The following is a 12,902-nucleotide window of genomic DNA, read 5'->3' as shown; positions in this document are numbered from 1 at the left end:
TTATATTTGTAAATCTTTTTTTACTTGATTTCTACCGATGCTTCTAAAAGGGCAAAGCCTTGGACCTCTAAAATTCCTACCAGATTTCAGGATTTACGAGCATTTATGGAACTAAATCATGAACTAATTGAGCAATACATTGGTTTACGTTTTACACTGAGGAGAAAGAAAGTGCGTTCAATCTTAAAAAAACTCTCAGCAAAGCCCTAAAATAGATTACAAAGCACACTCATTCATCCACAGGTTGAATAAATAATAGCCTACAACATCAAAGCCTATAGTAAAGAAGGCAAACAACCGAAAGAGGAATAATAAGCTAACCAAAAACAAGGGAAGAAAAAAATGCTCTACAACTTTTAAACCTTTCAAAGTTAAGCAAACCTTGAATTAGTCGACAAATGGGGTGGAAAATTTGAAGACTTCGTCTAATCTAGCCAACGGGTAACTCCATCGTCACCTACGGTTGCGAGGACTTCAATGCGCACGTCCAAAAGTGCCTACAATTTTCGTTAAATAGCCAATACTATAGAGATGAGTGGAAGAAAGGGATTCATCTATAAAAGGAATGTTTATGCATCACATACTGCAAAAGGAACACTAGAAAGCTCATATTCAGACGCATGATACAACACCATGGCTTAGAAGGAGTTTGAGATGACTTTTAAGAATTGTACTTCTAAGAAAATGCTTGAAAACACTTCTTCAAAGCACTTTAAAATGTTGTTAGAATGCTATTCAAAGAGGCACAGGTAAATTAAACGGTATTCCTATAGCAATTGGGATTATGGATTTTAAGTTTATGGGGCTAGTATGGGATCTGTAGTAGGCGAGAAAATCACCCGTTTGATCGAGTATGCTACAAACCAACTTTTACCTCCTATTTTAGTGTGTGCTTCTGGAAGAGCACCCATACAAGAAGGAAGTGTGAGCTTGATGCAAATGGCAAAAATATCTTCCACTTTATATGATTATCAATCAAATAAAAAATTATTCGATGTAGCAATGGTGGGGTGACAGCTAGTTTTGAATTTTTTAAGTGCTTTTGATTAAAAGTGAAGCTATATTTCTCATAGTCTTAGGATCAACAAGATGAGCCATTTTATATACCATTTTATATAACTAAGTTCACTGATGTCATGGATGGAAAGATGGGACTCTTCTATTCAACAAATACAAAATACAGATGACCGTGTCGAACTAAGACAAATCAGGAACTAAAGCCACTCCCACAAGTATACCAAATAAGGTCTATAGAAAACTATATTCCCCTCTGGAGGGAAGAAGGCTAGAGATTTTAATTAGGAATAAACCTCTTTTTCTTTTTGTTGGGGGGAGATAGAGAAGAGAACAGAAAATAACTTTCATAAAATTACAGTCATGAATTAGAGACAACAGTACGCAATCAAGATTCAAGAAAGTACTACGAAAAGAACTTACCAGGGGGTTTCTACAATTGGCCAGCCTACATTCTTCCAGAGAGCCTTCTAGTGTCCAACTCTCCCAAACATCAAAACTGTGGCTAGCAAATACGAACTCTGTTCTACGATTTATCTGAAAAATGAAAGATCAAACTGAACCTTGAGATTTAGAGATGGTAAATTAAAAGAATTTGACCACAGCCAGATGGGTCTTGCTCAAATAGTTAAAAATAAAAAAATAAAAAAAAGAATTGATAAATGCTTCATCGAGGTGAAGAGAAAAGTCGCAATTAAAAGAGGACCACTTGAGCCAATAAAGGTTAAAAGAAAGAGATCCAGGCATGCATAATGAAAGAGGAATAATACAGAAACTTCAAGATTTATAACCTTCACAACAGGCTTAAAGATTCATGACCAAAAAACAAAATTTTCAACGCGAATAAGTAACTCAGCTCAACGTTATTATGCCAAAATGTTCCATTCTTAACGAGAATAAAATCATCTCTATAAAATGTGTGTTCATGAGGTGAGGGTGGGTATGCACGACACACAGAGTTCGAAGACCAATTGTATAAAATATGGTACAGCAAGCTTGTAGTCTTACCTGCAATAACTTCCCGCCAGCAGATAGAGATCGAAGACCAATTGTATCCTGAAAAATAGAGCATCATTTTATGATATCAGCTATCCAGTAGTACAACTATAGTCTTAAAAAAATGTTCGTTAACAAACCTTATTTCTGAAAACAACCATAAACTGGGCAGCAGGGTCTCTTTTTGTCACATCTGTCATGGTATCAAGAAACCAACCACCACCTTTAACTCGTTGCCGGGATACATGGAGTGCAGGATGATCTCTAGCATATATGGCTATAACATAGCCATCTTTCAGCTGATCAATAGACTTTCTAACTAATTTCTTGCTAGATTTATATGATGGATCTGAGGTAGATTCTTGCATAGTCTCCAAAGGAACTTTCCTGTTTCTTGATTCATCAGGGGAAGGAAATCGAGAACTTGAACTTAAAACTTGGTCTGTGCCACTCATAGCTGTATCATCTTCTCGATGAGAGGTACTTTCCTTTTCTAACATGAGATTATCGTCTACCTTCTGTTGAGATTTTTGACGTGTATGCCTTTTTTTGGCTTTCTTACCAGACCTACTGCGTCTTCCATCAGACCTGGTGACGGTAGTTTGTGACAAAGTGGAATTCTGGGGCTGACTGGATGACCCAGTGGAGAGATTCAACCCTTTCTTCTGGGAGTTCATTGGAGTTAAGTGGTTATCATCAGTCAACCGCTCAACAGCAGCAAGCTGAATGCTGACTTCTTTGCCTCGACCATCAGACTGTTCTTTTACTTCAGTAACTTCACTTTCATCTTCATCCTCATCAGAGATGGCATTCTCAGGAACTACCCCATCAACAAAGAATGTTTGTAATATAGAGACACATTTCTCCCTGATCTCCATCCATACCTCTTCACTATAATCTGCACTGTGCGGAAGAATCAAAACATTTGGCATTTCCTTCACCTGCAGCACAATTATGTTATAATTTATTGGTTACTCACTGAACTTTTTAACTAGAAGTATATACTTCATCTGTTTCTTAGAATTTCTACTCATTTTGAAACCATGGACAGGTAAAGTGTGCTACTAAGAATGAATTACAATATTACAATATTCAAAACACTAAAGCACCAAGCATTTCAATTGATATAACTGTGGAAAGAGTAACATACCCATGCTTCCATCCACTGTGGCCCTTCAGCACCATCCAGGGCACAGCCAGCCAAGGTTCCATCGATCAAAAGTTGCTTCACAGCACAATCATCTAATAGTTGGCTGCTACCAGTGTTAACAAGAAACGCCCCTGTAAAACGAGATAATCTCCCATTAACGTAAAACAGAATATAAAAGGAACATTCAATAATGAATTCAAATTCGTTCAAATTATTAAATACCAGGCTTTATATGCTGCAGACATTCAGCACTGATAATCTGAACCGTGTCATTTGTTAGAGCACAATGAAGTGAAACGAGATCACTTGCAGCAAGCAAATCATTAAGAGTATCCATTCTTCGAGCAGCAGATGGAAATGTTACTGTCGACTTGCTCACTTTTCCTTTTCCCTGTATAACAGAGCTCGGAGCAAAAACATTTAAAAACAATGCTCATAGTCGAAAAGAAGAATAAGCATTGCGAATCAAAGTGAACGCAAACAAGTAGATGAAAATTGAATTTACCCATTATCAGGTAGCATGAGCCCTGCTAAACACATTCATGAAGCTACCCAAGATGGAAAAACTTGGAAATATAAAAACCACCAAAAATGAACTAAGAACAAATGATAAGTCCTCGTAAAACTTTATTTAGCCCAAAGTCTAGCGCACAAGAATGCAGGGGAATCAGAATTTTGCTATATCAAAACGGATATCAAATAGAGTTCATGATTTCAGTTTCTAGGCTTCATATAAATCATGGTGCAGACTTCAAAGAACGAATAAGCTGATTACAATCTTGAAATTGTCATTCAAATCCCAACTAATGTAACCCTCCAAGATCCAACAAAGATACTGGTGGTATCTAGCTATGGAATCACGTCATTTGGAAACAAATGCTCTTGGTAAGTAAAAAAAAGACTTAAATGTTTGCCTAAGAGAGTAGTGAAAGAGCAAGGAAACTTACATCACTGACGTCAAAATAAAGCACGCTAATCTTGAAAGCTAAGCTCCTCGTAGCCAAAGCCCTAGCTGAAGAAGATCTACCAACTATTCCCAAAACCAGTCCTCGACAGCGCCTCATTCCACGGCAAAGAGGCTGGACAGAACCGAGCCATCCCGAAGCCGAGAGTGTATGACGCGAGAGTAGATGAGTCCGACGAAGCAAGCCAAGAAAAAGCGCCATGACAGAGTCGGCAATCTCCTCCGCTCGGGAAGTATCGACATGAATCAAACGAAGACCGAGATCCGAAGCCAAAGCAGAATCGACAGAGCGGTCAGCAGAACCAAGGCAGAGAATAAGATGGTAAGGATGAAGCCGACGCTGAGCAGCCCGCGGGAGGTACGCAAGCGAGTGAAGAAGCACCGCCGTAGCCGACTCAATTTTCCCGTCCGCCAAACGACTAAGCGGCACATGCTCCACAACAGCAACGCCAGCCAGACAATCCTGTTCAAGCGAACAATCTTCGATGCAGTTGAGAGTAACAACCAACGGAAGAGGCTTAGGGTTATTCCGGTGAGGGATAACGGCGGAGGATCTGGGATTTCTGCTCATCGTCGCAGCTGCAGAAATGATCCTACCTCCCCGCCGGAGCTCGTATTGACACCAGAGCTTGAGGCAAAGTCCAAAATTCCGGTCGAATCTTAAAGGAAAATCGACATTTCTCTCCCGGCGAACTCGTCTGCAGCAAGTGTTTGAAGTTGGTGGTTGATCGTTCCGCCCGGCGACGGGTCGTTTTTGAGTGCGAAGAAAAATGTCTTCGGTCAGTGAAATCCGTGCCCTCCGCCAAAGGTTATTGCATACCCTCGTGATTTCACTTTATTCCATTTATATCCTTCCTTTGAATCATTGCAACCACTATCATATGACTCCTAAACAGTAATTTCCAACCCACCAATCATTTCAATTTAATTTAAATCCAATTTAATAAAAATACCTCCCTAACTTTGCATTTAATTTTCAATTAAAATTTTTAATAATAATTAAAATATACTTTATAATTTATTATAATTTAACTTCGCACCAAAATCGTTAATATTTTATTTCAAAAATATCCTTAAACTTATAAAAAAAATATCATTTAATTTTATTAAAAACTTAAAAAAATAATTTTTGAGGTTCGGCTAAATGATTTCGGACTGATAAAATTTTATTATTATTTTTTAATATAATATTAACAAAAAAAATAACAAATAAATGAAAATTTTTAAAATTCAAAACTATTTATAAAAATATTTTATTTTTTAAATTCAAAACTATTAAATTTGTACTCATTTTTACTTGAGTAAATTGGGTAATCACTTCAGTTATTTTATTTGCTTGTTTATGGTTATATTTGAATTATAATTTAAATATATTATATTTAAACTGCGAAGAATGTTTCAATTAAATGCAATAGAACATTTCAATCAGATTGATTTTGTACGTTCAAATACGTTGAATATTTGAAAAACAATTTTCAAATATTAAAAGCAGTCACATTTATTAATATTATTGTAACTTGACTATTTAATATTTCTTTAATTTTTTAACAATTTTATTACCATTTCTAAGTTAATTCCTTCCACAAAACTAAATATAATATGAACTCATTTAGTGTCCTATTCTGATATCCATGTCGATCTTTAAGCTTTTAAAATGACTATTTCAGTTTCTAGGCTTTTCAAAAATGTCTATTATTGTTCTAATCATTAATTTTGTTAGGAATCACGACTCTCCACAATGATATAATACTGTCCACTTTGAGCATAAGCGCTCATGGCTTTACTTTGGACTTCCCCAAAAGGCCTCATATAAATGGAAATAGGATTTCTCACTTGTAAACTCATGATCCTCCACTAAATTAACCAACATAGGACTCACTCTCAATAATCCTCAACAATCTTCTCCTCGAACAAAGTACACTATAAGCCTCCTTTGTGGCTTATAGAGCTCTCGAATAGTCTCTCCTTAGTCGAGGCTCGACTTCCTTTCTCTGGAGCCCTCGAACAAAGTACACCTTTGTTTTACACTTTAGTCACTTTTGATTACACCTTCGAGGCCCACAATTCTTTGTTCGACATTTGAGGATTTTATCGACATGGCATGACTCTGATACCATGTTAGGAATCACAACTCTCCACAATGATATGATATTGTCTACTTTGAGCATAAGCTCTCATGGTTTTGCTTTGAGCTTCCCCATAAGGCCTTAACCAATGGAGATAGGATTCCGCACTTATAAACCCATGATCTTCCACTAAACTAACCAATATGGGACAAACTCCCAATAATCCTTAACAATTTTCTCTCGAGGACTTTAACAGAGAAAAATGATGTAGTTGCAATGTTGATATGAGTTTCCACACATTCTATATCGGAAGCCAAACAGATGGAGAAGAGGAACAAGAGGGCCTTTGGTTTCTTATCAACGGTAGGCTAAGCACAGAACAGATATAGATACTATTTTGGTTCTAAACAGACGCAATAGAGTAGACGGGGGGATTCGAGCACGAGTCGACGACGTTCTGCCACCGCTTGTCCAGTCGGCATGCGATAAGAGAAGCTCATACAAGAAATAAGGGTTGGATTAGAGGATTGGGTTTGGGATTTGAGGGGTGAAGATGAGATGTTAGAGCTGGATGAAAGAACTGTCCTCGGACTATGGTTAATCTCTCATGCATCCATTACCTTGCTTATTTGGCACCAACTCATTTCGACAAAGTGCCACATCATCATCATCGTCTTCCATCTGTTAGTTCATCAACAGAAAATGATCATAAGAGATCAACACAAGAATGGACGCTTTGAAAGTTCGAGGACCAAAAAGAACAACGTTAAAAAGTTTCGGAACCAAAAAGGTATTTAAACATATACAAAATCATCTCCCTGTTGGTAACCAATACTCGTCTTTTACGTAGAGGAAATCCTGTTTAACAAAAAGATTACAATCCCGTCTTTCAAGAAACGTTACTCTCATCGTGACACGCCAATTACTAGCTAACTAATGCATGAGGTAACCAACCTGAAGAAACAGTAGAACAGATCATATTGCTGATGAAATGAGCTCAAGAGGCTGCATGAGTTTGGTGCATAATTGCATATCACATTCACAGAACTCATCCAGGGAAAGTTGCTACATGAAACGTGAGATAAATTTTGGACAGAACAACTCAAACTCTAACTCTAGTACTTAATCATTATACATTTTCGTCCTCTCTTTTCCTTTGTTTCGTATTAGTTCTTGTACTTTCGTAAAAATGTTCGTTTCATCTCCAAATCAAATTATCGAGTTCAACAGTAATGGAAAGCTGACAAGATTCTGTGGGGACTTTGATACATCATCACCCCACCTGTACTACCATGTCAGCTTTTCAATACTATTTAACTGGACAACCGACGTTAGAAACCGAACCAATGTGTTAACGAAAGTACCGAAACTAAATTAAAACAAAATAGAACATAGGGAAAAAATGACAATGTAAAAGGAGAAGAGAAAAAAAAAGGCAGGATTCTATATACATCAGCACCAGTACAGAAAAGTAGATACTCTTAAGACGAAGTCAAACCTCACACAAGTTTATTCTGTTCTAGGAAATCCATTTTTTCAGCAGGGTTGTGTTCAATGCTGCCCTTCGAAAAAACGCTACAGTGGTCGAGGATAAGCACCGAAACAAGCCTGCATTTTATGTAAAGAAACATATACATAGAATATTAAGCAGCCATGGAAATGAACAAGAAGGTCTCCGTTTCCAGAGAGGAAGTGCTTCATACAGAGAATAGAACAAAAAGGAGAGATTGTACAGCTTTCATTCAGCCCAGAGAAAAAGTTAATGCACAACATCCTGGAGAGGCTATCACTGATTTCTTGATTCTGTTCAAAGTCCTAAAACTTAGTGCCTTCTTGCCCGCGTTATCTTATGTTATGTTCAGGCTTAACCATTGGGAACCCGAAAATCTCATCCCTTTTATTGTATATTCACTAGTATAACAGTTTCCAGATTCCCGAGTAACGATATCCTAATTACATAAACCGTCGTCTAAAATGTCTCGTTGTGGTTTGGTATGAACGCATGAGCAAGCCAACCCCAATTCCCACTCCAAGGCACACTCCAAGACCAATGCCAACACCCACTCTAACACCAGCATTAAACCATGAGAGCTGCCCATCTTCGCCAGTGTACATATCATCACGGTAGAAACCATGCCCCATTTTACCATATGAGTCATAACCATCAACTTCAGACTCTGACATCTATAATCAGTCCAAGAAAGGAATATAATCAGTACAGCAAAAAGCAATTGAACCATGTTCCACAGATCATAACAACTCAACAAAACACAAGGGATTATAACTTGATTAGAAGTTGACGTATTCCTGGAAATTGCTGAGTTTTCAATGATTGATCGAGGGACAAAGCGGTCGAAGAACAGGGATCAAATAATCAACGCAACCAAGATTCTAAAAGAAATAATATGACTAAAAGGGTTCAGCAATAGAGGAGGACCAAGTGGTTTGACTCAATTCACAACCAGAATCTATAGTGAAGAGAGAAACACTTATTTTTATCACAGTTCTCTATAAGCATTGTACAGCATAATTTGAACATAATGAGTATGATACATTCCGAGATCACCATTCAATCTCTTACCCATAATGAAATGAAGAAAGTTCCAGGGTACAACTTTTAAAATCAAGGCTTAATTAATAAAAGTACCCTGAACTTTGTACTCTATCTCAAAAATACTCATGAACTTTCAAAAGTTTCAATAATACCCATAAACTTAAAAAAAAAAAAAAAAAAAAAATACTCTCGCCGTTAGTTTTCGATGAGAACATTTTGTACTTTATTTCAAAATATTCTTAACTTTCAAAAGTGTTCCAAAAATACCCTTGAACATTCAAATTTTTTATTAATACTCTTCTAACATTTTTGAAAAATTCTCATCATTAGTATGTAAACTGAAACTATTTATCTATACCTCATAGATCATCTCTCTTTCCTCTCTCTCCTCTAACCTAGACTCAATAATTTCTCATTTTTCATTTTTTTTCTTTTTCTCTTGTTTCTTGAGTACCCTCTTACATCCATTTCTTTCATTCCTCAATCTTTAAAACTTCCTCCATTTCTTCTTTTTTTTTTTTCCTCTCTTCTTAAATATGAAAAATCTAAATAAAAACGAGAGACTCTCTCGTTTATGAGCATTTCTCAACATGAATATAATAAACTTCAACACCCAAATAGACCATTTGTTTTCAAGTTGGCTTTTTCTCAACTCAAGACAACTTTAAAGAAATTAGCTATTTGGGTATTGAAGTTTCTTAGGTTTATGTTTGAAAATGCTTATGAGAGAGCTCTTCTTTCTATTTAGAGTTTTGATATTTAATAAGAGAAAAAAGGGAGAGAAATGGGGAAAAAATTAGGGATTGAAGAACAAAAGAATAAAATTAAGAGGCAAGAAAAAAATGAGAAATTGTTGAGTCATAGATTGAATCGAAGAGGAAGATGATCTATAGAACATAGATACATAGGTTTCATCCATATATGTCGTAAAAGTTTAAGGATATTGATGAAATTTTGAAAGTTCAAGGATATTTTTGAAACACTTTGAAAAGTCAAGGCTTCCATTCAAAACCAACCATAAGAGCATTTTTTAACTCTTTCGAAAGTTTAAGGGTATTATTCAAACTTTTAAAAGTATAGAAATATTTTTGAGACAAAGTTTAGCGGGTATTCTTATTAATTTAACCTAACATCAAAATATCACCCAGCTCTATGGAATGTTGAAATTCAATACCTAGACTTAAGAGACAAGAAAACCACTATCATCCCGGATGCAAGCCCATGCATAAAGCTTAATAATATAAAATCTTGCAATCTATCGAGTTGTCCTAAAGTGTGTGAAGTCTCCAAGGATGTAAGGGTGTGGGATCCTGAGGTAAACATGCCAATATGCCATCTCTACACTAGCTTTGTTCGACAAGCCTATGTATAGCATCTGCAATTCTTACGAATCCAAAGTTTTAAAGGGGAGAATTCAGTTGCTCTTGATCAACAAGCTATATTATACGTTTAAATAAAAAATTCCTGGGCTCACCTCACATACCGAGAATTGCGAAAGGAAATATAAGAACAACATTTTACCTGCACTTTTTGGTGCTGGATCAATCCATTAGTTCCATTCTCCTCCTTCCCAACTTCTTCATCCTCCGGAATTGCATCCAGGACACCCTGCCTCTGGTTCTTCCGCCTCGGACTGACCAGAATCGTCTTCGTCAAGATCACAGGCATGCCGGAGCAACAACCGGCGATATAAACCTCAATTGCCGGCGAAGAAACCCCAAGTTTAGGCCGGAAGAAGGCCGACGAACCCGAACACATGGACGCAGCCATAAAACAGTCCATAGTCCAACCTGTCTTCGAATTGTTCTCCAATCCAATGCTCCCATTAACCCAATTGGCCTCCATTCGTTCCAAAGACCCACAGAGAATCAAATCCTCATTCTCATACACCTCGAACTCCACACCGCCGGTAACCCGAATACTGTCCGTGCTAACGTACGTAACCTCCGATGTTTCCTTGCTGAGCCGATCACGACGGAGGGCGATAGAAACGGAATCAGAGGCCGGAATTTGAGAACCATTAATTTCAAGGGAAACACCAATTTCGCGACGAAGGTGCCGCAGATTAAGATGATCAGGAACGCTATCAATCACACAGGGAGAAATCCGAACGTAGAAGAGGCGAACCTCCAACCAAGCAGAATGGCTTAAGGAAGGGCCATTGATATACGAATTCGAGGTCCTGGAAACCGCCATGGACGAATCTTTATCTTGGAAGTCCATCAGATCCTCGAATTCTGGAAGAAAATGAGAAAGAACAACGCAATGGAAGCAGTTTTCGTCATATATTGGGAATCATCGGAAGAAAAAACCGGTGAGGAGTCCGTAAACAGTAAATTGGGGGCGAAAATTAGGGTTTTGAAAAGGGAAACTGCGTGGAAAATGGGGGTTTTGAGGGAATGGGCAGGAATTTTTCATGGAGATTAAGGAAATGATAGAAATCATCAAGAATTGTAAGGTTATTATAATGAAACAGTGATGAAGCTTCAAGGCTGACCTGTCTGCTTGCAGATATTTCGTAGACAGGCGCAGACTTCCGAGACACACGTCGTTCCAATGGCAAGAACTCCCCCCTCTGCTTTATACGTGCACTATGCCACTTGTAGATGGGCCCAAACCCGGCCCAATTTCCAAGGCCCGTTTTGTTTCCAAATTTGAGTTAGTGTTGGTCCTTTCATTCATTCTCGTCCGTCCGTCCGTCCTTCCATACAAATAAGTCGGGTGAAGTCAGATGTCGTCTCCATATACGATTTTTTATTTTGTTTCCATTTTATTATTATCTTTGAAAACACGTAACAAGAGAGCGAGTTGAGCTGTTAGCCTTGAGGGAGGGAACGAGGTAGGGCTACGGCTGACATCACAACCCGACCCACGACTCAATCGAGTGAGTGAAGAGTGTGGCAAGAGAGCGAGTTCAGCTGTTAGCCTTGAGTGTGGGGACGAGACAGAGCTACTACTACCATCACCACCCATGACTCAATTGAGTGAGTGAAGAGCAAGGCAAGAGAGCGAGTTCGGCTATTAGCATCGAGTGTGGGGATGAGACAGGGCTACTACTACCATCACCACCCGACCCATGAGTCAATCGAGTGGATAAAAGGCATGGCAAGAGAGCGAATTCAACTGTTAGCCTTGAGTGTGGGGACGATGATAAGATAAGGAATCAATACAAGGGGAATAAGATTCGGATTACCTTGTTGATCGAATATCTCAAGACAAGAACATTTTGTTTGAGATTCGAATCACTCCAGAAGCAAGATCGATCATGTCTAGCTTCAATGATTCTTGTTGATCAAATATCTCAAGACAAGAACACTTGTTTGAGATTCGAATCACTCCACAAGCAAGATTGATCATGTCGAGCTTGAATGATTCTACATGCAACCTAAACTACATAGAGTTGCAAAGAAACTTAGCCATTGGCTAAAGAAAAGCACAAATGCTTCTTTTGATATATCTTCTAAGTCTTATTACAAATACAACATAGATGGCTTTATATAGCCTCAAAATGAAACTATTAAAGGCATTCCAAAAGTTGTAACATTCACACTTTATGGCCATAATTAGCCATTATGTAAATGTAACCGAAATTAAATAAAAAGTCTTAAAACACAATAACTCTAAATTATAACCCACCCAAAATTTACAACAATCAAACTTTATTCTTCTTCAATGTAGCATGAATTGAAACATCTTTTGATTATTTTGATAACCTTTTCTCCACATCTTCATTGAAGCATATTGTATGATTGATGTCTCTTGGTTCATATCAGACGAGGACAAGGCTACTGTTACGATCTTGTGGAGGTAGAAGACTTACGAATACTAATCTTATTTTCTCGCATTTTTAAATATGTTAATTTAATTTCTATTAGACCAAGCTTTAATATTATTTTTATTTGGTCTCTAAAATTTTAATTTCAATTTTGATTAGTCTATAAAGTTTTAAATCAATTATTAAAAAAAACATATATTATTAATAAAAATTCAATTAGTGTTATCATCATGTCATTATTTTTTATTATTTTATTAAATTAATGTCAACTTTATAATAGTTCAGAAAATAATTTTAAAATTTAAGTTAAATTAATTAAAAAAATACTCTTAAATTTTAATGGTACGAATTAAAAAAAAAAAAAAAAAAAAAAAAAAAAAAAA

At 37.0% G+C, this 12,902-nt stretch overlaps 2 protein-coding genes across 2 annotated transcripts; both read right to left on the bottom strand.

Moving 5' to 3' along the window:
- Positions 1-106: 106 nt before the first annotated feature.
- On the bottom strand, positions 107-4,942 carry LOC111442359 (C-terminal binding protein AN). Its single transcript, XM_023079743.1, has 7 exons — positions 4,108-4,942; positions 3,383-3,551; positions 3,161-3,291; positions 2,151-2,951; positions 2,023-2,070; positions 1,438-1,551; positions 107-497 (listed from the first exon to the last, which is right to left on the bottom strand). Exons 1-7 carry the CDS (start codon positions 4,693-4,695, stop codon positions 426-428), a joined length of 1,923 nt encoding a protein of 640 aa, XP_022935511.1. The 5' UTR covers positions 4,696-4,942; the 3' UTR covers positions 107-425.
- A 2,240-nt stretch (positions 4,943-7,182) lies between these two features.
- On the bottom strand, positions 7,183-11,290 carry LOC111442369 (uncharacterized protein At1g01500). The gene is made up of 3 exons (XM_023079755.1): positions 11,242-11,290; positions 10,266-10,981; positions 7,183-8,374 (listed from the first exon to the last, which is right to left on the bottom strand). The coding sequence occupies exons 2-3, from the start codon at positions 10,965-10,967 to the stop codon at positions 8,144-8,146; spliced, it is 933 nt and encodes a 310-aa protein (XP_022935523.1). The 5' UTR covers positions 10,968-10,981; positions 11,242-11,290; the 3' UTR covers positions 7,183-8,143.
- Between the last annotated feature and the right edge of the window lie 1,612 nt (positions 11,291-12,902).

Source organism: Cucurbita moschata, unplaced genomic scaffold (assembly GCF_002738365.1).
Source record: "Cucurbita moschata cultivar Rifu unplaced genomic scaffold, Cmos_1.0 Cmo_Scf00001, whole genome shotgun sequence".
In the NCBI taxonomy this organism is placed as follows: domain Eukaryota; kingdom Viridiplantae; phylum Streptophyta; class Magnoliopsida; order Cucurbitales; family Cucurbitaceae; genus Cucurbita; species Cucurbita moschata.
The sequence above is the reverse complement of the archived record's forward strand: the minus strand, read 5'-3'. Positions and strand labels throughout refer to the sequence as shown.

What these genes read in the sequence shown, in the direction of transcription:
- LOC111442369 (XM_023079755.1), bottom strand. Translation starts at nt 10,967, where the DNA reads ATGGACTTCCAAGATAAAGATTCGTCCATGGCGGTTTCCAGGACCTCG. An exon ending in TCCAGCACCAAAAAGTGCAG is followed by an intron (nt 8,375 to 10,265) that starts GTAAAATGTTGT and finishes GACTGATTATAG; the next exon opens with ATGTCAGAGTCTGAAGTTGA.
- LOC111442359 (XM_023079743.1), bottom strand. Translation starts at nt 4,695, where the DNA reads ATGAGCAGAAATCCCAGATCCTCCGCCGTTATCCCTCACCGGAATAAC. An exon ending in TTTATTTTGACGTCAGTGAT is followed by an intron (nt 3,552 to 4,107) that starts GTAAGTTTCCTT and finishes TCTGTTATACAG; the next exon opens with GGAAAAGGAAAAGTGAGCAA. An exon ending in TCTGCAGCATATAAAGCCTG is followed by an intron (nt 3,292 to 3,382) that starts GTATTTAATAAT and finishes CTCGTTTTACAG; the next exon opens with GGGCGTTTCTTGTTAACACT.